General features: G+C 37.6%; 1 protein-coding gene across 15 annotated transcripts in view; it reads left to right on the top strand.

Annotated features, from left to right (window-relative positions):
• Window positions 1-27,310, top strand: part of Hdac9 (histone deacetylase 9) — a 604,989-nt gene that overhangs the window by 534,887 nt on the left and 42,792 nt on the right. For 10 of the 15 annotated variants that reach the window (XM_023709815.1, XM_023709817.1, XM_023709816.1 and 7 more), the window contains one exon: window positions 8,898-9,031. In XM_023709815.1, coding sequence (XP_023565583.1) covers window positions 8,898-9,031 — 134 coding nt within the window. Of the gene's footprint in view, window positions 1-8,897; window positions 9,032-22,337; window positions 22,423-27,310 lie in introns of all 15 variants that reach the window. The other 5 variants (XM_023709811.1, XM_023709834.1, XM_023709835.1 and 2 more) reach the window with 1 other exon arrangement.

A 27,310-nucleotide genomic window follows, 5' to 3' on the forward strand; every position in this document is an offset into this window, starting at 1 on the left:
GTAAAAACCAGAGATTCAAAAATCAGGTTGCAGTTGAGGTCTGGCTCAGATCAGTTTTGCTGAGGAGCGGCAAGGAAGAGCCTGTGGTGTCCAAAGGCATTCTCTAGGGATTTCTTTTCTCCTCACTGGTTTTATACTGTACTTGGATATTTTAAGGCAAATTTAATGCACATGCTTCTGGTTTATTTACACTTAACACATTAAAACAGTGATTTGTAAAAAAAAATGATATTTAGAAACTCTGAAGTTGTTCCTTTTGAGCAGGAAATCATATCTGAAAATAAGGTCCTTATTAATATCTATAAGTGGGCAGCAAAGAACAATGGTAAAGTAATTCTGTGAAAGATTTGGGTTTGAACTCAGTTGTTGATTTGCCTTGATAATTCAGTACTCTATGTCTTCATTTTCTCATTTTTACTGTGAAAAAATTGAGAAACTCAATTTTCAAGTTCACTCTGAGACTTAAAATTTCAGAATTAAAATCTTTCATTAAAAAATAAGTACCAGCTGGAGAGATAGCTTGGTGGCATAAGTATCTGCCTGGCAAGTGCAAGGTCCTGAGTTCTATCCCTGGTCCTGTATGCTACGTTAGCCCTGGAACCCTGGCCTTGTTGTGCTGACCATGAAACTGGGCATAGTGGTGCACGCCTGTAATCTCAGCATTAGGGAGGCTGAGACAGAAGGATCACTATGAGTCAAGTCTGAACTGCAAAGTGAGACTCTGTTTTTAAATAAATAAATAAAATTCCAAGCACCTGCTATGTGCCGATCTTTGTTTCTTCCATGTGCAGTGTTTATTATTTTAAGTGGCTTTTATAATTAGAAATTCATTTAAAATCTGTGAAGTAGAATAAATGATATTTAATGATATATATGGGTGAGGGAAACTGAGGCTCAAATATAATGACATCATGTAAGATTTACATATAGAATTATGGCACCGAGTTCTTATTTAATAAATGTTGATTTGTAGTTGGATCAAAGTTGGGTGAATTGATGTGCAGTAAAAATGCCTATCATCCTTTCTTACCATTTTTATTTTTGGGAGTCCCTAATGATACATTTAATTTTTCAGGAATAATGGTAGTAAAATATTCCATTGTTTCAGCCATTGTTTAGGATGCAAAGCAAGTGTTCACTTGCTTTCAAAAGGCGCTGAGAATATAAACTTACCTTGCAGAACATCACTGCCTAGAAGAGCAAAAGGATTTTTACTGTAGTTGAAAGTACTTGCTTTAAAACATATGTAATATTTATAGGACTGCTTAGAATAAACCAATTGAAAGATTTAATGATAATAATCTCCATATTTCTTCTAAAATTGATTTCCGGTTTCAATGAACTTGGAAAGAGTCCTGAGACATCAAATAAGTAAAGATCTTAACATGAAATGAATCTTCAGAATACGTTCATAAATTTACATTTTAAGCATGACCAGAAAATATATATCTCTGTCCATTATTAAGGTGATACTTTAATGAAAATTTTTCATTTGCATGAAATAAACCTCTTTGGCTCCAGATGAAAGGCTTTTATCGTGGCGACAATGGTTTTGTGAGTTAAATGATCCCAACATCATCAGGAACGAATCACAAGTGCCTACCATATGAATTACAGCACCATGAGTCTTAAAAAGGTATTTTTGTGGAAAGCATTCCTCCCATCTGCAACAATCAAACTCGGCTTTGAAGTCCTGCTGGAGCGCTTCTCAGTACATGAGACTGCCACATGCTCCTCGAGCTCCTTCTCAACTTGACTTCGGCTGCATTTTCCCAAAGCACGTGCTGACTTAATGACCAAGGGCTTTAGATGGGGAAATGGCAAAATGGCTACAGTTTTTGAAATTAGACTTCTCTGTACATGCATTCTTCAGTAATCCTTTCTGGATATAACTGTAGGAAATGTCTGTGGATGTGCAAAATTAAATTTCAAATTTAAATGGGGCAAAATACACAACTCTTTTGATCCCTACTATGTTGCATATGAAATGCAGTCTGTACTAATATTTCAGACCCAAATGAAACTAACTATTAATAAATGAGATCGGTACTGAAGCGTTTTAGCTGCAGAACAAAGAATTACACAATGATAAAAGTTATTGTAAGACACCAGATGCCTGTGTTTCAAAAGGCATCGCTGCTGACCTTCACTCTACTACCTCTACTGAATGGCAGTGTAGGCATGGAGGCTGCCTGTGGCATTTTTGGTTTTGCGTGTGAAGCTCTTCTTGACAGACCCAGAGGATGCCTCCTGGCGAGGAGGAACGAGGTTAGGATATTCATAAGTGGAAGTGAAGTGTCGAGTCTACACAATCACTTGGTGTCGTTATTCCTTTACTAATCAAATGATCACGACGCAGGTATGTTTCTCGGGAAGTTGGCTGCTGATTCTAGACTCCAGTCTTCTTCACTGCAGAATGCCAGGGTAGCAAATGGGAACTAAATGGTGGATTGGAGACAATTCCCTCTTTAATCCACAGCAGAATTTCTTCATTTCTGAACTTCTCAGAGGCTGTTAATAGTATTTGTGATTTCATAATAAAAAGTCCTTCCAGGAGTCTTATTTCTCTAAGCCTCTATAAGAATATTACACTTATGTACCACAGGCATTATCAAACACAGGTATATACAAAAGAACAAAACAAAAAAGTGTGGGCTACCCTTCATGCCCATTTTGCATTTGTGTGCTTCCCCCCATGTGTTGTCTTATATTGCAGCAGAAAACAGAAGAGCAAGGTTCTTTCTATCCCTCAATAATATGTGATAACACTAGAATCAAATAAGTGCTCACATATGGGCGTCATTTTATTATACATGAAGATATTAGCTGTAATTAATACATAAAATTGACAACCTTTTAACCAGTGTCTACAACCGTGGAATTGGCTAGTATATTATAATATATGTAAAATGGTATTGTAAAGGATATGAGAAATATTTTCACTATGCTGACACTTGTAAAAGCAATTTTAAAAATTAAAATATAATTGCTTTATGTAGAAACTATAAACAAGCACGACATACTCTAAAGTAGAATTGACTATCTCCTATGATGAAACTGAATTTATTGTTATACAAAATTATTGTAGGATTTATTTATTAAATAATGGTTTAGTAATATACCAGCACATAGAACATTTATCATATTATATTGCTTTTGTATTTTATTGTTTTTATTTTTTCTATAATTTTCCATATTTTCTACAATGAACGTGCTAATCTCGATTTTGTAAGTGAGTTTTCTCTTAAAGAAAATTAAAATGAAGCTACTTATGGCTATTTCCTTTCACTACCACTGTTCTCTGAAAATTATTTGGCAACGAACACTTGAGCTGGGTCCTTTTGAAGGATGAATCCTGTGGTGTGTCCTAATTTAGTAACTAACTGTGTATCTAAAACTTAATCTTAATCCCCTTCTTTGGGCAACTTTTTATTTCAAGTAAACTAATACAGATGCTTACAAAATATGATCCTCAGACAGTGACAAAGAACTGTATCAGAAACAAACTAAAACTGACCACTGAAACCACTCCTGTCTCCACAGCTTATTTGGTACTCATTTCAGAAGCAAAATAGTTAAAATAAATTTGCTTCTAGCAAATAATCAGAAGACTTTAAATTGCATATACTCTTCCAATTCTCTTCCTCAATAATATCTTGGTCTTGATAGTTATCAGTTCAGCTGCAGTTAGTTATCAAAATAAGTTATTTTTTATTTTTTTATTGTTTTTAGCTTCTTTTCATGCTGAGTAAATTATTTTTAAAACCACCAACCTACATTTGGGATTCTTTAGTAATGGTGGTGATTAGTGGTAGTGTTTTATTAACACCTCATTCTTGCAAGACTTCCTAAAAGAGTGCAAGTTGACAAACGTGCCTTAAAAAAAAATTATTACAGAATTCAGTTGTAGTAAATATGATGATAGAGACAACTTCCAAGCCTGACTCTGAGTCCTACAGCTAACGCCAGTCCTTAACCTGAGCCTGGACCCAGGTTTGCCCCAGGCATCCAGGTCCCATCTCACCTTTGCACTCCGCCCTCCACACTTCCTGAACTAAAGGCACACAGGGTTCCTGTGAGCTGAGTTCCACCTCCACATCCAGTGCTTGCTTGAGCCAACAAGGAGTGTCACACTGTGTGGACATACCTTCTTATTTGCTCCCTCAGCCACCAGTACTTGTATTTAGGACACTTCCAGGAAGGTCTTTGTAATAATTGTGCAACTCTACTTGGATGAATAGGATGAGCTGTTAGGCCTCTTGGGAAACTAAATATCATTGCATAAAATTTGTGATCGCGCTGAAAAGGTGCTACATGAAGTCTAATGCAGTGGAAGCACACACTCACATACAGAGAGAGAGAGAGAGAGAGAGAGAGAGAGAGAGAGAGAGAGAGAGAGTTCACTAAGACTTTTATCTCTCACAACCTGAAAATAATACTTTTGGCATTACTCACTACACATGGCTGGCATTTCTGATGTTTCTAATGTGTACGGTAGCAATGGACATAACAGAACTCAGAGTAATAGAACTGAAAGATTATTCGTGAAATGCTTCTTTTTGATTGCAGGAAAGGTCATGGTTTTTGTAGAAATTTCATTTCTTTACTTCACTTGAATGTTTTGTGTATGCATAACTCAGAGTTCAGCAGCTTTAGTCTCTGACTCCAGGGATCACATGGGTAACATGTGAATGGAAATACGCCCTGTAGGTAAAAGAAAGAGGAATTTGGATGGAGATCAAAGATTTAACTTCATTCCACTCTTTCCTTCCACTTTTTACTATCCCATCTAAATTTGATATTTTATGGGGCTTTTTTATTCCCAGAGGAAAGGGTGAACTTAAATCAGATTTGGGTTTTTCTCTTTCTTTGTTTTCTTTAAGATATGTGATTTGACTTGCTCAGTAGTGATTTAGATCATTGAATTTGCAGTTGCTAGGAACCTGGAGTATGAATAATGTTGTGCACTGGGTTGATTTTTATGGATAGGTAGATATAGATATATCAATGGTATCACTGTAACATTGGGTAAATTATAAAAGAAACTGTCTAGAATTTAACAATGTGATTAGCAGAAGTATGTACTTGGCAATAATTTCTAAAAAATTTACTACAGTGTAACTAATTACTATTACTGAAAGCCCTGCCTTCTAAATACCATTACATGGGAGGTTAGGGTTTCAGCCAATAAACATGAGACAAAGGAGACACAAGCAGTCAGTCCATTTCTCCAGGCTTCAAAGAGTTCTCATACATAAGGGTGTAATGAACATAGCCTCGAAATACAAAATACAAAACAACTTCACATCAACAGAGGAAGAGGGGAGTCATGAGGACAAATTAAGAGAAACCATAAAAACTAAATTTAAAGATTCAAATTTCAGATACAAAATATACAGTAATTATGCTGAATGAAATAGAAACAAAAAATAACATACACAAAGAGTAAGAAACTATAAAACTGACTAGGAAGTTATGAAATATTCCCAAGTAGAAATTCTGTACTTAAGCTACTTAATCACTAAAGTGAAGATAGCATGAAAGGTTCTATATTGAAGACATCTAAAGAAAGTCAGGAAGATCCAAATAAAAACACATAATCAGGACAGAAAGAAATGGAAAATCTGAGGAAAAATTTAGATGACTTGAGACTTTGAGTGACACTGAGCATGTAAAGCTAGTTGGAGTTCGAAATGATAAAAGATCTAGGGATGGTGAGATAGCTCAGAAGACTAAGTGACTACTTAGGCAAGTGCAGGGGGCAGGGTTCGATCCCTGGCACCACATGCTGCATTTGCCCTGCCCCCAGCCACACTGAGCCAGTGATCAAGTCTGGGGCATGGTGGCATGTGCCTGTAATTCCAACACTGGGGAGGCTGAAAATAGGAAGATCACTATGAGTTCAAGTTGCACAGTGAGATCCTGTGCATGCACACACAAAAATATAATAAGCAACTTATTTCATTAAGTCTAAACACATGAATAAAAGAAATACATTTCTAGAAAAACATAACTCAGAAGAAAGAGATAGAAAGTGTGAGTAGCCCTAAAATTTCTTGAAAATTCAATCAGTAGTTTAAAATCTCTTCAAAGAGAACGTGATGCCCAAGTGGTTATACAGGAGATGTCTATTTCATATTCTAGGTCAGACATTGAAATAAAGGACCCCAAGTACATCAAAATTCTACATGGTTAATAGAAGAATTACAGACTAACTCCATTTGTGAACATGGGTGAAAAAAATCCTAAGCAAGGCATTAGTAATGCAAATTCAGTCATATGTTAGAAAAATATGAACAAGTTTAATTTATAAATGCAATGATAGCTTCAAATTAGGAAAATTAATTAATGTCACCCACAGTGCTACTAACTAGTAGGGGAAAAACATATGTAGAGAGATAACTAAATTAAATGCAACAACAATTAAAATAAAAACTTTAATTCAAGCTAGAAATGGAAAGCCTCCTTCTTATACTGAGTTAAACTACATTAAAATAACATTACTCATTAATTAATTTAGTAAATGATACCAAATGTTAGGAAGATGGGACCAAACTGGAATTCTTAAGCATAGTGCATCTAAGAGTGGTGGTTCATGTTATGGTCTGTGTCTACATGTCCCTCAAAAGTTTCATGCAGTCAAACTTAAGACTTCCAGAGTTTGTGACTGATTCATGGTTAAATGCTGGGATTATTGGTGTAAGGGCTACATCTGCCCTGGGACAGACAGTCTGCATACAATACATGAGAGAAAAAGAGGCTTGCTCTCTCCTCCCATCTTGGCTCCTGTTGCTTTTGCAGTCTTCTACCACCATGAACTGTTGCTTCACAGCACCGTCCCTTGGAGCCAGATGATTATGGACGGAAACCTCTGCAAACTGTGAGACAAATAAATCTTTCCTTTCTTCCTTAATTTTGGGCATCACATATTTTGTCTTGGCAATGAGAGAAAAGTAACCAAGACAGCTGGTAATAGCCCTCTGGACATAATCTGGCAATATTTAGCAGATTTTAACTCAACCATTTCATTTCATTCTTGCATATGTGCAACAGGAGACTTGTATAGGAGTATTCATGGCAACATTCTTCATAACAACAAAAAATAAACTTCCTGTACTCTTCTGTTTTAAAGAGAATAAAAAAAATTATGAAACATTAAAAATGACACAGAATTTCAAAACAAGATTTGTAACAACAAAAACACCAAATATCTGTCTATAGGAGAATGGATAATAAATTCTATAGACATAAATGGGCCTACTGGAGACAAAACACTCTAACTACATGAATCAACAGAAGTAGGCTAACAGAATGCCTGTGAAGAAACAATTTGCAAACGTGTAAAACATTTTTTTAAAAATTTTATGTCTCGGGCTGTTGAGATGGCTCAGTGGTCTAAAGCACCTACTTAGAACAAGCTTCACAAAGCACAGGGACTGCGGTTCAATCCCCCAGCACCACATGCCAGCAAGCCCCACCCCCTGGTGGGCTGAGCTGGCCACACACACACACACACACACACACACACACACACACACAAATAAATAAAAATTTTATGTCTCAGTTACTCTTCTCCCATTGCTGGGACACACACCCCATGCCCAAAATGAAGGAAGGAAAGGTTTATTTAGCTCACAGTTACTGGAGGTTTCAGTCCATACATGGCTGGCTCCAAGGCAGAGTGGCACAAGACAGAGAGCAACCTTTCATAGTGGCAACAAAGAGCAGAGAGCAAAAGGGAGAAGTACTAGCAACAAGGACCACAGAGAGGAAGGCTGTCTCCCTTAAACTGCATTCAGTCTATCTGCCCCAGGCTGAGTGTAGTACTCACACCCATAATCCCAGCAGCACTCACATCCATAATCCCAGTGGATCATGAGTTAATCACAAGCTCTAGAAGTCTGCCCCATGACTGCATGAGGCTTTGGGAGAGACAAATACATACAAACCAAGCAAATTAAACAGAGGGGAACAATGGAATTATAAACATGAGCGTGGGATCTTCACTTCCCACAGGAAGGAGGAGTGATGCAATCAGAAAGACGTATACAAGAAGTCAAAAGTATGCTAACTTTATTTTTCAAGGTAAAAGTTGAGTGAGCCAGGGTTGTCATACCATTATGTTTTATAATACTTAGAGATGTTATTTATACATTTTGCATTTATCAAATATTTCATAATAAAAGAGTATAAAAATCTTTTATGGTAGCAAAGTAGTAGGAGATGAAGTATAGAAAATTCCCTTTATTATAAAGTAAAGGCAAATGATAGAGACACGAAGCATAAGGTAAGCAAATAGCATAGTTTGCTTTGTTAACAATATTGGTTCTTGGCCTTTTGGCTAAGATCAAGTGTACTTCAGGGTTTTTTTTTTGTTTTGTTTTGTTTTGTTTTTAATTTTAGGAAAAGGTCTACAGGGTGTTCAGGGCCTCATCACTAGATAGGACTCATAGTGATCTGCCTGTTTACAGCCTCGCAAGAGCTGGGATTATAGGCACATGCTACCACTCGCAGGTTCAGTGCGCCCCAGGGGTGGGGCTGGCATGGCAGGCCCAGGGATGGAACCCCTGGTCCCTCAAATGTACTGTGTTAACATTAAGTAATTCTTCAAGTTTTTAAATCTAGATGCATACAAAATGAGCTATGGAGGATATACTGTGCAGCAGTGAAGAGTCTTGGCTATGACGTTTTAGCTATGGAATCCTGGGCTTTGATTCGCTCACCTGTAGACATGATAATAGGATGTGACCTATCAAATTATTATGTGTATATTAAGTGACTTAGCACCAGAATGTGCTATGAAAGAACTTGCAAAGAAAATTGCTCCGTGAATGTCAGATTTAGATGCCATTTTGTCTCACTCAGTACTCTGAAATGTTCTGTTTGTATTATTGTAGGCTTTGGTCATTTGACAAAGCAATTGATGACATTGGTTGATGGACGTGTGGTGTTGGCTCTAGAAGGAGGACATGATCTCACAGCCATTTGTGATGCTGCAGAAGCCTGTGTCAATGCCCTTCTAGGAAATGAGGTAAAACTTCCAAGTACAGAAGAGTAGAGGTAAAAGACCAAGGATATATGTGTGGGTATTTTAAAAAGTCTTATTAAATCTCCATGTACTCTGAAAGCTCGGTATTGCTCCTATCATTAAAAAAGTAGGCACACCTTCCAGAAGCTGAGTTTATGTGTTCTTACATTATCTGCTATCAATTTTTCCCAGATGTAAACTCCACATAGCACTCCTTTCTGCCAGGTTTATTTCTGTAGCTCAAAAATGATCAAAGATAATTTAAGAATATTGATCTGTTGACTCAGTTAAGTAAGCATTTAAGTTTGAGAAGAAATTAAACTATGAAAGATTTTTGAGATTTCTTGTAGGATTGCTAGATCAGAAAAACAAAAAGTCGCAGCAATACTGGTAAAGTTTTTTTGTCATTACTAAAGAATTTTTCATATGAAAAAATAGATACTGCTTACATCTTACTGACGGCGACAATGAGTCTCAAAAACAATTGAGAAACTCCTGAATGTTCTGCAGTCAGAACACATTAAATCTAACAATGGGACTTGAATCTAAATGGCTAAATTTTGTTCTCTTCTTTCACATTATGTAACTAAATTGCAGCCCAACTTTCTGACCACTCTGCAGGTTTCAGAGCCAATTGCTGTGTTGTTCATGTCTAGGTAATGACAAATTTTTGGACCAATTAATGGTAACTCAGCAAATGTCTCTAAGTTTATATACATTCATTAATGTTATCAATTCACTTATTTTTCATAGTGCACGTAGGGCAGCTTATGCATACTACATATTTTTCTTCCTTTTTGAACTTGAAATCTGATTTGACTTATGAAATAAATATATGTCATGTTATTGAAAAATATGGTGTGTTTTTTAAAGAAACACAATCACCATAAAGAATACATTTTTATCATTGCCTTAGTTACTCTTCTCTCGTTGCTGGCACAAATACCCGACACTCAAAATGAAGGAAGGAAAGGTTTATTTAGCTCACAGTTACTGGAGGTTTCAGTCCATACTCAGCTGGGTCCACGGCAGAGCAGCACAGAGCAGAAAGCAACCTTTCATGGAGGTGGCAAAGAGCAAGAGCGCAAAGGGAGTAGCAGCAGTTTAAGCAGCTAGCTTCTCTTCCCACCTTACATTGTAATGCAAATTACCTGCCCCAGGGTAGGGGAAGTACTCACACCTATGGGTACCCCAGTACTTACCCACCTATGGGTAATCCCAGCAGTACTAAAACCCATAATCCCAGCCTTGGATCACACATAATCCCAGTGGATCATGAGTTAACACAAACTCTAGAAGTCCTCACCCCATGACTGCATGAGGCTTTAGGGGAACAACTAGACACAAACCATAACAATCATCCTCAAAACAGTCTCCTTTGCTTTGAACACACCGTACTATTCTTGACACCTTTTGAAGGAATTCTGCATGTCCTTTTTTGTGACTTCAGTTGTGTTGTCATGGCTGCCTAAGTTCCCCATGTCAATTGACACATTTACCTTTTATGTTCATTTTCACTTTGGGGGATTTCCAGAAGTCCCATGATAGTCAATCCAATGGACAAGGTGAAGGAGGACACCATAATGACTTTTATGAGCCTGCCTTTCCATTAGATGACACTTAGCAATCATATCACTTTATTTTTGATCATACCTAGTAAAGACCCTCATGAAAGAGGATTTCCAAAACTGCCTCAGAATAGGGCAAGAAGTTGCATATGTATATGTCAGAAGGAAGGGGAAGGATTATAAAGTGGGTTCATGGAACTATGACATTTACCACAGTATATTTAAAAAATTTTAAAACATGCAACATATTTTTATCATGCTATATGTATATTTTTAAATTGTTCATGCAAATTTTAACAATAACACATTCCTTGCCTCTATTGTTTATAGAAGAAAAGTACCTTTTGTGCTTTGGACACAAAAATTTTATGGTTGTCATTAACCATAAACCTGCAGTTCTTCGACATGACTATTTTGAAGTTTTATTAAAATAAGTATGTACATTTTTAATTCAAAAGAAGAGTATTAGAAATAAAAGTGCTCCAGGGCTCTACTCTGTAATACAGTTTTATACAGCGCAGTAACCCACAGGATGTAACTACCTAGAGGCTAGTAGCAACAATGGACTGCCAGTTCATATCACATGTGATCTGAGGTGTCTAGATTTTCTAAAATGTAAGTCCTTCTAAGGTTCTTATGAGCCAATAATGTAAAACAGGATGTTGGGCTTTTCTTTCGTGGTAATGAAATGGTGCAAAAAGTGCTATATCTGTATTATCAGTTATTATTGGGTCACTCTGCTCACCTACCAGAACTATTTTCTTTTTTCTTGCATAGTCACATATATTTTCAAATCACTCATTTCCATATTAAACACTATGGAGACATTTAGAGAAGCAGACTGGTTTTAATATTTGCATTATAAAGGCTTACACCAGATGTGCAGAAAATCAGAATAGGTTGTGGATTGTGGCTCCATGGATGATTGACCTGTCCAGAAAGAAACAATACTCAGCTACAAAAGTAAACTGCTTTTCCAACTATGTGGAAGGAAATTACGGATTTCGTTGGCTGTCTTTGAGCACACCCATTGAAATGAAATCTTTTCTTGTAATCTCTGAAGCTGACCCAACTCTGCTCCTCCAAGAGAGTATTTCCAAGGGAGATAGAATCATTTCTCCTATGCTTTGTTTCTGTCAGAAAATGCTGTGGCTCAGAACAGAATCAGTTGGTAGACATTACATACCTTTGATAATTTTATCTGACTAGAGTTTGAAGTGTGGACCTTTCTCTGCTTTCCCTTTTTAGGAAGGTCAGGCCTGAGGTAGAGAAAGGAATATGTGTATGATAATTTTTACTCCTGTACATGTGGATGTAAAGATCGCGAACAGTTCTAGGAAGTAATAACTAAAATTCTTACACTTGGTTATACTATTAACTTCCTCTAAATATCTTAAAGTAAGTTTTATCTAGTTATTATAATGCTCTAAGTACCATTTTGTCTCTTTAGTTGGCTATCTTCAAATATAAGCACAATGTAAAATATATTTTTCATGAACCAAATGAAGGAAAGTTTAAATAGTGTATATTTTTTTGAAATTTTTTGACTTCCTAAGGATATAAACAAGACTATAGATTTCCCACAATAATCTTAAGGGTAACAGATGAAGTTGGTATACTGAACAATGAAAGATAAATTGTATTGTATTGGATCTGTTAGTATACAGAGGAACTAAGCTAGGAAATGGATGATTTTTTTTAAATAAAAACTGGAAGACATAATGTATGTTGTACATTATAATTCATTTGGAAAAAAGGAAATGAAAGTGTAATGCTCAAAACAACTCAAGAAACAAAGAGAATCTCTCACATTCATTGACAATATAATTTATAATCCAAGGCCTGGGTTTTGGTATTTTTTCTGAGTTAAAGGTCATCATGACTACATTGAAGTTTTAACTTTCATTCCTTTAGAAAAAATAATATATTAAACATATTAAATGTACTTTACCATTTTCAAAAGTGCATGCATGTCATTTTCATTGAAGCTTTATGCAGTAAGCTCTAGGTAAGAAAATTAAAAGAACGTCTTTCAGATAGCAATTATTGCAATTTCAAATCTCAGTTTTCCTCCAAAGCCCTTTTTCAAGTGATTAATAGAGCAATTATAACTTATTATCTGGGATTTCACTTTTACAAATAACAAAGTGTAGTGAAGCTTAAGCTTGAAACCTTGGCAGCACCGACTCTGGGTCTCAGCATTGAGCAAGCAATTGAACTCAAATTAGAAAGGTCAAGAAGGGCCTTTTTGAAGGACTCTGCACTTTGTCAGATATATTTATTCATGTGCAGAGGATTAGAATTCATAAACATTTTGCCAGTTTTTGGAATGCTATTTCTTTTCCTTGTTGTTCTTGGCCAGGGCATGTCAATACAGCAAAATACTACTTCTTATGGCTTATTATCAGTAAAATAATATGTATTACATAACCCAAAGGAATTGCAAAATCAGCAAGAACTGTTACTTTCGTATCTCATACCTAGATGGGTAGCAAAAACTTCGGTTTTTTAAAAAGTGAAGTTGCCTGTCACACCCAAAACAAGCATCTTCTTATTTTTAACTATTTTATCATGAAAATGATCTACTTAGCAAAAACATTTCTTAACTATCTTTTAAGAAATATGCACAAGGTCAGTCAAAATAATGTACTACTGGATTAAAACTCATTTGAGCATAGTACAGGAAATTCCTAGAGACAAGTGATTTTGAAGACATACCAGAAGTTCATTTTTTTTCCTTTTTTCTTGGCAACAATTGGAACTTAGATTTATCAGTCCAATCACTGTATGATGAATATTTTTGAAGTTCTTCAATGAAGCACTTAAAAACAACAGTTTGGGTTTGCAAGAAACTGAAGGGAGTATCTAAATGAGAAGAATCATGAGGTTGGAAAAACATCAAGGATCCTTGTGTGAATCAGCATGTAGATTGCAGATTTAGTACAGAAACATGTGAGTGGTTCCCAGAGAACCGGATTTTGGTGACTTGTACTGTGGCTGGCTAGCAGACAGTGCCACGGTTGCTTTAGGGCCAGTTTTGCCTGCTGTTATGTAAAGCCAATTAGTGGCACCCTGGGTTGCTTCCTCTGAAAGAAATTTTCTTAGGAGGTGAGAAAAGCTTTAGCAGTTGCCATTCCTGTGGAATCTAAAACGAAAACATTGAAAACCTCCAAGTAAGGAAGAAGGGGAAGGGGAGAACAGATAGCAGTAGAGACCTTGGGTAGGGAGTTGAGAATGTGGCCATTAAAACAACCACCTGTCAAAACAGGGGTGACAATGATAAGTTTAAGCTTGTTGAAAAGAGGGAGAGGACATGGTATCATAGGGCTGGAAGCACCTGAGATGGCACTGGAGCCTGTACTATTCAAAGTTCAACACTTACGCCTGGGAAAGCATGTTTTCCCTTGATCTCCTTTACTTTTTTTAAAGTTTTAGCTCTGATTTCTTTTCTTTTTCACTTTTTCGTTTACTTTCTCCTCCTTTCCTTTCTTCTCCTGATCTCTTTCCTTTCTCTCTTTTTCCTAACCCCTCTTGCCCGTTGAGCTGCTTTCATTTGACTTGGATTTCACAAACAGTGGCTAAGCATAGTGATTGTGTTTGTTGATAATCTTTTTTAAATGACTTTTTGTTCCAAAACTGCTGAAAAACTCTTCTGGATTGATTCTAATATGTGTTGACAACCACCCTTGAGGTGAACTCTTGAGATATTGTTGTCCAAGTGGCTCATCAGGGGTTTGTTTGCATTGGATTTTGAATAAGCAAGTTGTTTAGCCATCTTTTTCATCCTTTAGATTATGTATGGCTGAGGCTTAGTCCATTGGGGAATTGGTGTGAATCTGGGAAAGCTTACAAGCTCCTGAGTAGTTGCAATTCATGAGTAGGAGGGAGGGCTAAACATAGGGAAAATGTATAATACGCCAGAATGATGTTTTCTGAGATCTTTTTTAGACTTTGAAGCCTCTTTGTATTCAGAAAGAAAATGTGAAGATAATCTAAAGAGAGTGGAACTGTTTTGGAAACATATTACTGGGAGATAGTTTCCAGTACAGATATGGCTTTTGGTGCCGCATATCTTGTACCAGAAATTCTTATGAGCAGCTGAGCCGGCTGTCTCCGTGAGCACCACATGGATCGTAAGTGTCTGGACAATTCAAAACCCCATCACGCAGCTCTGTCTTACTTGTCTTTAGATTTTCTCAGAAGGTGTTAAAAGGAAAATGATAGGTGATAGCTGACTCTTGATGGCACAGTTGGCTGTATCTTTACTGAGTTTAGTGTCATCACAGCTGTGGATTACTGTAAAAGAGGCCACGGTGGAAGTGTTTACACCACGGAAATCAGCAGATGCCGAGTAAGGGCTATTTTTTGGGCATTTGGCTGTTAAACATTTACCAGAACACCACTGCTCCATGATATGACACAAGTAATCTTAGCACAAAAAAAAAAAAAAAAAATCAACATAGGGAGAAAAAGCATACTCAAAAAAAAAACAAAAACAAAAACAAAACAAAACAAAAAACCCTGTATTAAGATAAAAAGCAAGATTTAAAAAAAAAAAAATAGGATTGAACTCAGGACCATGTGCTTGCCAGGCAGACACTTAAGCTGCTGAGCTATCTCCCCAACCCAAAAGCAATTAATTTTAAAACTTGAAAATTAGTAGACCAAAGGAAGAGGAAATAATAAAGGCAAATGAGGGAAAGATATATCAAGCACTTGAGAAAATCAAGTATACATATTTCTTAAGTATAATAGTCACATTTCAACGCATTTGTGGAAATGGGCAAAATAACACAAAAATGGGGGCCTAAAATGTGACCTGGACTAGCAACAACTGTTGTCTAGACTATATAATATGTTAGGAAGCTACAGAATGTCCTCAACAAACTTCCCTTCAGTGTCATTGAAACTTTAGTTTTCAATATAAATAGCGATAAATGCACTACTAAATATACAGAGTCTGCCAAAAAAAGGTATACACATTACATTTATTGATGCATTATGAGATTAATACAAGCTGCCTTTGACATCTACAATTATAAGAGATGTTCGAAATGGTAGCCATTGGCTTCCTAACTTTTTTTTTTTTTTTTGTGGAACCGGGTATTGAACTCAGATCCTTGCGCTTGCCAGGGAAGCACTTATTCCCTGAGCCATCTCCCCTGCTGGCTTCCTGACATTTATTAGCACAAATGAAATTAATACATACTACTGCTTGGGTAACCTTGATCATTGAGATTCCTGCAAATGCATTTTTAATTCCTTCTCTAAAGGCCAGCAGTGTAGTGGGTTTCTGTGATGTACAACATCCTATCAGGTCTTCATACAAAGGTAAGGCTATCTGTGAAACAACATCGTGCTATTTTTCCTTTTCTGAAGTGTGTATACATTTTTGGTGGATTCTGTATATAATAATACCCTAACTTTGCTGTGTGGTTCAGACTATTCCCTCATTATACTGTGTATCTATAGCTTTATCTCAATAATGCTGATCAAACAAGAATACTGATCATTTGAATTATCCAACAAATTATATTCACTGTTTTCTCTCTCCCTCTCTCTTCCTCTGTCTCTGTCTCTATCTCTGTCTTTCACTGTCTTTCTCTCTCTCTATTTCTCTGTCTCTGTCTCTCTCTCGCTTTCCTTCTCTCTCTTGCTCTTGCTCTCACTCTCTGTAGTTTTGGGGATTACACCCAGGACCTTTGTACCAAGTTACATCCCCAACTTTTTATTTTTTATTTGGAGACAGAGTCCCACTAAGTTGCTGAAGTGCCCAGGCTGGGCTGGAATTTATAATTCTCCTACCTCTACTTCCGAAGTGGTGGAATTACAGGAGTGAGCCACCACGCCCAGCTATTCATTATCTTCTTTACAATACATAACTGTGTTTTCTTTCTTCACTGTTAGGTTTATTTTTAATTGCTTAGCCGATTATTGCCCTGAGATGTATAATTAATGATTATGTGCAAGCTTTGCATAGTTAAATGTTCTGGAAACTATAGGATGTTCTTTGGATTTGATAGGAACAGAAGCATTTATTCATAGTTATTCTCCTTGTATTCGTTACATAGTTTATTTTGTAACCTGCATTTCTCCAAGTCATAACAATGTTGGATAGACTAAATTAATAGCATAGTAACATCAGTAATAATCTCAGTGTCTAGTCTTTATTTCCTCTTATTTGAAGCATTCCCTCTGTAGCTCATGTGAACTGAATGACCATGGCTGTTTCTGTGTATATTGGTCCTCTTGTTACTCTTATAAGATTCTTTAGATCTGTATAACTGCTGTTTACCAGAGATGTTTCTTAATGGCTATCTGATTTCATCCTTCATCATCCATGCATCATCCATGGTAACCTTGATGTTTAGCACAATGATTTGATTGTTGATAGATTCCACCCTGACTTTAGCTCCCCTCCGACCCTATATGGTGAAGTACATTAGTAACTTAAAACAAATGAAAAGGGTTATTTTGAGGAGGACAGACTCATGAATCACAGATTTAATGAAATTATAACCAGATTTACTTATGCAATCAAATTAAAGATATACAAGTAGACAATTATTTAAATGAGAGTTGCATTCTAATCACCTTCTCTCCTCCCTAAGGAATGATGATAGCAGATCGGCATGGAAGTCCAAGTCTGTACCTCAGGCAGATTCGCTTGTCCATTTGAGCATCATATTCTTCCAAAGTTCCACATCTTTGATTCTCACAACTGAATATTTTCTTGCAGTTTATTTGAATTAGCTTAAATATTATACAGGGATGGTCATTTCCCTTTGTAACTACATTTTGGCCCATATCTAAGAATATAACTCCTTAAACTGTGGACTATAAAATATAATAATCATACAGAAAAATATGCAAATATGAATATATAACTCAATGATGTAGTGCAGGGAGGTCACATATGTAACTGAATCAGGGCAAGAGTCAGAATAATTTCAGCATCTTAAGGACCCCATGTTCCTTTCTCCAAACAATACTCCTTTTTCTCCTTTAAAAAGAACTTCTCTAATTTCTAACACTATAATTTAATTTGCCTAAGTTTGAACTATATATACAGGAAGTCATACAGCATGTATTCATTTGTATTTAACTTCTTTTGCTCAACATTTTGCTTATAAACTTTGTCTTTGTAGGATGAATTAAATTTATATATTTATTGTAAAAAAATTATATGTGCATATACATATATATGTACTTTTACAAAAGCTTCAAACAAAGAGCTGGTGTGATAGTTCAGCAGACTAAGCACCTGCTTAGGCAAGCACAGTAACTGGGGTTCAGTCCCCAGCACCATATGCCGGGCTGGCCCCACCCCTGGGTATGCTCAGCTGGCCACAAAGACGGCATGGTGGCGCTTGCCTGTAATCCCAGTACTAGGAGGCCTGAAAACAGGAGGATCACTGTGAGTCAGAGCTATGTAGTGACACCCTGTACCAAATATATATATTTTTAAAAAGCTTCAAACATACCAAATGCTTCAAATAAATATAACTGAGATATAACTTTAATACTGTAAGGCATTTTTTGAGAAATTAACAAGCATTCAATTAGTTTTTAAAATATATCTTGTTTATGGGTTAGAAGTATGAACACCATGAAGATCCAAAATTCTCCTCAAATAAGACTGAAAATAAATTTCATTCCCTTTGAAATCTCATTTCACTTAGTTGTCCTGTGATTGCTTTTCATTTTTTCTCTATTAGGAGTGAATTTTTTTCTCTTTTAATTGTTGGAATTGCTATTTTGCTTCTGTGTGCCCTGGGCATGTTTCTTTTCCATTTCTATGCACTTTGATCAGAAGAATACCTGCCTTCATGTTACGCAACCTTGCGTAAGAGAGAAGTTAGGCAAGTTCACCTTAGAAGCCACAATAAATTATTACCATTGCTTTTCTGGTCTCTCTCCTTAAAATCATTCCCTGATTACAGCAGGCAAACAGGAAGCAGCACCTATTTTACTTAGGTGTGTTAGTTTTAGAGAGCACATGGAGACAACCTTCCACTTCAGGCTTCCTTTCAATTAGTCCTTCCTCTTTTTGATCAACATTTTTTAACATCCATGCTGCTAAAGTTAGCACTGGTCAACATTTTTTAAATGCTGCCATCTACTAGACTCTGACTTTGTCTTTAAATGACTCACAACAATGTAGAGAATGCTAGACTTGGTTGACTATGATATAATATATAGAGAGTAGATGCCGTAGAGGCAGAGATAATTTGTTCTATCAGGGAATGTTAGTGCTAGTCCTTGAATGATTAGTAAGGATTCAACTCAAGGATGGAAGGAGAAAACAAAGGTCAGAGGGATCAAAACAGATGAAAGTACAGAAGTATAAAGATCGTTGACATGTTAGGGAAACTCCAAAATAGCATACAGGGTAACAGGAGTACTTAGTAGATCCTTTGCTTGAGTAAGTTAGACATCATTCTCGAGTACTCTTACATTTTCAAGGACTCTGCTTAACTTTTTTTGTTCTGGTTTGAATCAAGAAAATAACAGTGAGCTGATTTTCATGCCTCATGAGCACAGAGTGTTTAAAACTCTTAATCAAGAACTTCTCCAGGGATATCCCTTGCCTCTTTCCACCTATGGATTCTAGCCAACTAAAATGATCTTTCATGATCTAAATTGTCTGATTCTAAAAGAAGCTAAAAACTACTTATTCACAGGATGATAATGGCCACAATTTTTGTGGTGTTTTAAAATACCTTTAAGACTTAGAAATCACATGGTATGTGCAACTGAACAATCACCTGAATTGTGTCCATATTGTATCCCAACTTTCTGTAAAAGAGGTAGAAAAATACATTTTCCTGTCACCAAGCTTGACAATTTGTATGAAGAATCACCACAGTGATTACAAGTAAATCTTTACATCGAATGTAGCTTGATGAGAGCTTTATATGTCAAGAGTTATGTTCAAATTATATAGTATACCTTAATAACTCCATGGTAAGTATCATTACTTTATGAAATTGTTCATTGGAGATGTCATGATAGATGTATAGTAGTTGTTACATCTGCTTTATCTTACTGTAATTTTTTACATACAAATGTTCTCTGGTTTGCATACGGTTCTTCCTTATTTATCTTTTATTGATTCTGATTATCCTCAACAGCCAATATTTTTGCTAAATCTTACTTTCCAAACTAGATGTCCACCATAGTTTTATTGTATATTCTTAATTTTTCCTCCAAATGTATAAGAGAAAGGCTTTATTTGCTATTATTTCATTACTTAGTTATTAAATTAATGATAATGACCTCATAAATATTTATAAAATCTATGCTTCAATCAGATGGCTTTAGTGCTTGTAATTGTGGGTGATTAAATCAACAAACTCTCTAAAAAACACAACTCAAGTCTGTGGTCCCTCCCTACAAGGTTTTAATTTTATAAAAACAGACTAAATGCTGCTTGTCTTCTTGCCACTGCCTTCTCTGCACACCTACTAGAGGAAAAATAAAGAACCTACACTGAGAGTTTTCTGAATTCACCTCTGTCCATGTATACCCTTCAAATGAAACAAATTGGGGCAATTTACTGAAGGTTAAATCCTTTAAATGACATTCACCTAAAACATGGAGGAAAAGCGTCGTAGGTCTTAAATGATCAATTTACTTGCCTTAATTCTTGGAGTTGTTTTTATGAGGAGGCACAATTTTAACACATCTAAGTGAAGATTCCAACTTGTGACTTCAAGGATGTTTGTGTTTTCAGTCTCGATGTTCTGGTACTTTCTATATAATCCAAGTCTTAGAAATAACCCACAGACCTCAAGGTGTGAGGGCTCCGAAGGTTCAGTTCCCTTACCCGTGTTCGGTGTGCTGCCTGCAGCCTCCTCCCAGTGGCCAGTGACTTTGAGTCTGTCAGCAGCTTTTACTCTGAAGTCGCAGGGAGGCTTGTTATAGTGACATCACTTCGTGCTTACGCTTATGGCAGATTCCCTTGTGTTGGATGTTTCAGAACACTGTATTAGTAGAAGCTGCTTGACTTTTATATTTCAAAAAGGATTTTCTCTAAGCTCTGAGCTAGAAGTAAAATAAAAGCTTAGTTATGAGAAGGTGGCACACTCAACCCTGTCTCCTCCTCAAGGAAGCATTCTCCAAGTAGCCTTCAGCATATGATTCAGTAGTTCTTCAGAGTTCCGAGGGTGTGACAAGGAGAACTTATTCTCAAAGATACGATCTGAAATAGCAGATTCTGAAAAAAAAAAAAAAGTATTTTAGCAAATTTTGTGAGTTTAAGATTTCAGAGCCTTTCGCTGACACTGAGTGGGGGTGGTGAAGTTTCCCTTTCGCCAAACTGCATTGCATGTGAGCCTTTGGAGGTTTTAAAGATTTTTCTTTGGCAGCTAAGCAAAACACTCTGGAAAGTTCTATTTGGTGAATGTGCCCATGTGTAAATACCCCTGAGCTAGGCTGTTATCCTGTGGCATCTGGAAGAAAGGTGCTATTGTTTTAGATTCCATGATTGAAGTATAGAATAATCAATTCAGAGAGGCCCTGTGGGGAAGATTCACTCGCATATGCTGTGGAAACTTTTAATGCCTGCTCCTTTTTTTTTTTTTTTTTTTTTTTTGTCCTACAGAGGAAGAGACAGCAATGAGTTCATGCCTCGGTGCAGTTAGTGACTGCAGTTTCTCTCTTCGGCACGTTATAAGCACCAGTTTTTACTGATGATTATTAACTTTACGTTTTCTAGGGAAACTACTTTTTTGTGAATCCTTCCCTTACTGGTATTTTCTCTGCTTTCTGGGTGACAGTAGCTGGCTGGCTATTTTTTTGGCTGGTATCCCACAACCTGCCAGCCCATCACCCAGGCATTTTCAGAGATGCATCATCATGCATGGTTCAGACAAATACCCTCCATAAATTATGGGAAGCTCCTTTGCACTTCTTGCAAAGCAGTGTTTGCTGAGCCTCTCCATGAAAAATCAGCATAATTCGAGAAGATCATGATAGATTTGAGAGAAAGGAATCTGTCCTGTGTTTACATCAGCATGGCTGTGAATAAAGTAGTTAAATGAAAATTCAATTATTTTACCTTTGGTTTTATTGAAAAACTTTCTCCATTACTTTCTTAAATAGTATCTGATTAAAAACATTGGGAAACTGTCCTGTGCTTGCAGGCAGACATCGGCATGGTTATGAATAAAGACAGCAAATGAAAATGCAGTTGTCTTACGTTTGGTGTTTTCAGAAACTTTCTCTATTACTTTATGAAATGATATTGCAGCAGAGATTAGCCTCATGTGTAATCCTTCATCCAAGGTGAAGGATTCAAAGTGTGAGGTGATTAGATGTACAAACACTGCAGAAGCATAGATAATAGACTGCACACTCTGTCTATTGCAAGATCCCTGAGACTTTGTTTTGCAGAGCCCAGCTGCAGATGCAGACATGATGGAATTTGGTTTGTGAAGCGCCTGCAGAAATTACACAAATAACTCAGACTTTAAATGACTAATACACAGACATACACCTGCTTCAGGAACTTCATAGATTAATCTCATGACCAATAGAAAAGCCCCTTGGAATTTAGTTACATGGGTGCAAAACAGAAACTGAAACTGGCTCTGCGTGGAGAAGCAATATCAGAGAAATGTTAAGTAGTTCTTGGAGCAAGCTTTGCCTGAGGATTAGGGTTCTCAGTTGTCTCTGCTTATGTGAGACCCACTATAAAGTCAACCTTCTGCTCATATTCTTATCTACTGTCTTTGCAGTTGGAACCACTCTCCGAAGATATCCTCCACCAAACCCCTAATATGAATGCTGTGGCTTCTTTGCAGAAGATTATTGACATTCAAAGTACGTGTTTCAAGTTTTTGAAAAAAAAATCTGTAATCAGCTAAAAGTAATTGAGATCATACTGAATGTTTAAGCACAAGAGTAGTTACTTGAGTTTACACATGTTAATAACTAAATACTTTATTGCATTAATGTGGCAGCCTTATCTTATGCTGATGAAATAACTCAAAAACTCAAGATTTAGAATTTTGTTTTTCTTACCTTTCCAAATACGTAGATTTCTCCACATTTCTACCACTAAGCATTTATGGAGGACAGTGAAATGAGGTTAGAAATTGTGATTAGGCAGGCCAATGTTAGCAGGAAGTAAATTATTTCTTAATGATTTGAAATTTGCAATCATCTCCTGTGTTTTTGTCAGAAGAGGAAAATCTCCATGAGACAGCAACCTTATGGCAAAGCAGAGCAAGACAGCCTTTTTAGTGCCCAGCCCCTTTTCCGATCTGCATACCCCGCCTCCCCATGCAAATGAAAAATTAGCATAAAGTGAAAAACCAGATGGCAAAATTGGGTGCTAAGAAGAGTCTTGTAGATGTGATTTTTCCAACACCATGGCAAAGGTCGCATTCCAGTCATCTCTTTGAGCACTGCCTTCACTGGCTTCACCATTTGGAGAAACAGGCACCACTGGAGTTCTGTCATCTGCCCCTCTGACCCTGTGAGCATCTACTAATTATACCATACATGAGCTCCAAATAATCCTCAGCCTTGTGGAATTTGACTTGTGTCAGGATTGTGGGTCATATTTGCCCAATAAACATTTATTGGGTAATGTGATACATGGAATAAACTATTAATTTCTAGTATTTTAGGAGAACAGACATTCTAATACTACGAATCTAAGTCGTCACCCTCATCTTTTCTCAGTAGCACATCTTTGCTGTACCTAAAGCTCACATATATCTAGGGAGTAAGTATATGTATGCACTCATCGTGCATATTTAGTACAGGTACCAGTCACATCTTAAATCTGGTTTTCTTCCCTGTCCCTTCGCTCGTCTTGTTCTCAGTCCCTGGACCTCTTTCCATTTGAAAAAGATCTCTCTCCATGTTTCCTTCCATCCCTCCTTTGTTCTCTGCTGTATTTGTATTTTACCTTACTCAAATGTGAGATATGATACCAAGTCCTTGAGATAAGGCTAAGATAAAGGAATTGACAGTGACCCAGTAGAAAGTTTTCATCTGTATGAATAGAAAACTTTATCACCATCCTGACCATTTGCCTCATTTCACTGAGAGTGGCTGAGGAGGGTCCATTACGTGGCATTCCAGGTCTCAAGTGAGAAATCAAGTGGTGTTTGAAGCCTTCTCCTCTTGTCCACCCACATCCAATCCAATGCCCCCTTACAGATCATAGATAATACAAAGATATCTCAGTCTTTGTATATAGTATTGCCTTTTTCTGAGCATTCTTTTGCTCATTACATGCATACTAGTAATTATTTTTTCTACCTATCTCCTGAGCAGATCTCTTCACTAAGCACTTTGGAGGGCTTATGACAGGGTGCTACCAAAAAGAATTTGACGTGCAGTCAAGGGGGAACCAAATGGTGGGCTGAAGTTGCAAAGGCAAAGACAAACACCAGAAAAGAAAGATCTCCTTCACTATTTGGGATGTGCAGTGAACATCAGCATAAAATAGTTCAGTGCTAAGTCTTTGACACACTAGAGCTACATTTTGATATGGTTCTAGGTGTGTGTGTGTGTGTGTGTGTGTGTGTGTGTGTGTGTTTGTACCTTGGGCTGCTCTTCCAAACTACACATGCAGAAAAAGGGTGTGTAATGTTTATGAAATAATAAAGTCAAAAGGGTATGACAGAATCTCAAACCTTGTAATGCCTTTAGAAATGAAAATTATGGACCCTTTGCTCAGCACATAATATGTGATTTCCTTACCAAATATAATATCATATTCTTTTATTTTGTGCTCTTTTCTACACCACTCTTCATACCAAATGCTCACAAGACTTTAAGCCCTTGGTTGGGCTCTCCCTCTCCCTCGCATTAGCAAAGGGGGACCCAGTAACAATGTAAACATGTGTGAATCCTTGTTTACATTTTATTAGTAATTTCATAAAGTGGACAGCAGAGAAATGAACCTTCCACCGGAGCCTTTCTGAGCCAGGGCCTTTGCCTTTAGGAAGGGAGCCCCAAAGTTTCTCCTTATTGATAGGATCCTGTCCTCTTCTCCTGGGCCTTTGAGCTTCACACAAATGCCTCCTTTCAACCCTGAGAGGGGTTCGGGTTGCCACTCACCTCCTAGCCCAGTTTCTGGGTTCTTTTGTGCTGCAGTTTAGGACAACAGTATCTGAAATCTACGTAACTGTGGAGAAGCAGGGCTTGTTGCATGTGGGAAACATTCAAGCAAACTCCTAGATAGTCTTGTCCCAGGGAACACACCAAGTGCTGACAGGCCTTCTGTGAGCTGCTCTTTGAGATCCGAGCCCCCCAGCCGAGAGTATGCAGGTGCTAGAGACTGTGATTAGTGCTGGCCCATTGCCTGGCCATATGCGTGTGAGCACAGCAGCAGGACAAGCCTTGTGGCCCTCTTCTTGTGGGTTATTCGCTTAGCTGAGGAGACGAGGCATTGCCAGGCTACAGCAAACAGCTATTTCTCCTGACCAGTAGAGACCTCTCCTGATAGATCAGGGTCTGGTTACATCTCAAGATGGTGAACAAGACATTAGGGCCAGCTGTCTTTGCAAAGACAAAAAGGCAGTATAGTCATTTTTAAGGTTCATGTTTTTTCTCCAAAAATAAAAAAAAAAGACAGAATTACCATATGATTTAGTCATTCAACTTCTGGATTGGTCCAGAAGCGAAATCTGGAAGAGACAGCAAACCTCCATTTCATTGCAACACCCATCACAACAGTGAAGAGATGGGGCAACCTAAGGGACCAGCAGGGGGTGGACAGATGAAAGGTGTGGTAGTGGACACATGGAATAATACTCAGCCTTAAAGAATGGACTTTTTAGAGTTCCTGCCAATTTAGCATAGTGTATTTTCAAGGGACAGATATTTTTTGCTGAGGTTATTTTTTGCTCTGAACTGCCATACATTTGCCCGATGACTAACCTCTAGTAGATACTTTTAAATGCTTATTGATTAATTGAATCAATTGGTCAGTGTTAGCACCAAATTTTTCTTTCTTGCCTAAGTTGATTTACTTTTTAAAATGTATTTAGTACAGGATCTACAGGGTCTCACTACTAGATCAGATTGTAGTGATCCTCCTGTTTTCAGCCTCCCAAGCTCTGGGATTACAAATGTGTGCCAGCACGCCTAGTCTCAATCGCTGTCTCAGTGTGTTCCAGGGGCGGGGCCGGCACTGCATGCAGGAATCAAACCCTGGCTCCTGTGTGTGCCTAAGCAGGTGCTTTGGTCCGCTGAGCTATCTAGCCAGCCCCTGAAATTGATTTTTAACTTACATAAGATATTTATACTCATTGAGCACTCCACACACAAAAAAAAATTAAGATAAGCAGATTAAAATACATGAAAGCCATTTCTGTTCCCTACTCCACAGCCCACAAGATGTAGCCATTTTTAAATTAGGAAACTCACAAACTGCTTTCGTGAGCTGCCATTTCCATGGCGTGGCTTGGGGGTGACAGTTTTCAGAGCCGAATCTGGTACTGATTACACGGCAGTGATCACCAATGAATGAGGCCAGGTGAGAGCCCTGAGTTGGATGAAGGACACACCATGTATGATCCTGTCCTGAGCCCCCTGGTGACAGCCTCTGGGGGCCGTGCAACACTGAATTCTTCTACTCTTCCACATGGAATGGTAAAAAACAGAGTCCCCAAGTGCCATTCTTCATGCCCGTGCTGGTCCATGATAACATTTTTGCTGATGTTAGAACCGCAAGATGAGTTTTCCATAAAACTAGATTTACTTAGTTTGAAGTACTAATTTTAAGTTCTAAAAACATACAGTGAATGATATTGATCTTGATCTACGAAACCCAAAAGTATGAGAACACACGTATGGAGCCCTGGTTTTCTTTATTATTTTTACCTTTAATGAGTACAACTTTGAAGGGTCCACCAAATTTAGAGTCCTCTTGCATGATAGTAATGATAATCATCATGGCATCTTGATTTGTGGATCAAATAAATAGGTACATGCACAAAGGTTTGAGGATTCTTTTCAAATTATGCTGCAGCCCTCCAGTGGTTTGACATTAGTATGTTGAGAACATGCTAGTTTAGAGGTTTTTAAAAATGATACGTATTTCAGGGCAGTCTTCTCCCCTCACCAGCCATGTGATGACTCAGCAAAGCACTTCCCAGGAGGTCTGGAGAGCTGTGACATGCATGTCGCCGGGCTGCTTCTCTGGGTTGGTGCTCCTGTGGCTACAAAACAGTGGACAGGAAGCAAAATTAGAAAATAACAGTGAAAGTTTTTCAACTGAAAAACTCCTCTTGCATCTTTCCACCCCTTTTGGGATCCTTCCTTGCTTGGGGGTTGGTACTACCTTAATCATTTTTGCGTGCTTGAGGCACAAGACCCCCAACACCTGCAACCCAAAGGTAGGGAGATTTGTCTTGCCTTGTGGCTTCAGTGCATGGTCAGTTTGCTCCAAGGAAGAAAAAGGATGGCAGCGGCATACAGGGCAGAAAAGGGGCTCAGCCTATGAGAGCCAGGAAGCTAAGAGCGGAGGGACACACTCTCCAACCAGCACCCACTTCTTAACAGAAGATTGCGCTACCAAACCCAGTAATGAATGGATCCACTAATTAACTGTCACACATGTGAGAATTTTGGGGGGACACTTGAGATTTAGGCCCTAACAGGCATCTTCTCAGAGGTCTTTGTTATGCTGACCAAGTCAAAATTGGGATACAAACGCAGAATGAGGAAGGAACCGTGCATGTGTATG

Source organism: Octodon degus, unplaced genomic scaffold (assembly GCF_000260255.1).
Source record: "Octodon degus isolate 3935 unplaced genomic scaffold, OctDeg1.0 scaffold00015, whole genome shotgun sequence".
In the NCBI taxonomy this organism is placed as follows: Eukaryota; Metazoa; Chordata; class Mammalia; order Rodentia; family Octodontidae; genus Octodon; species Octodon degus.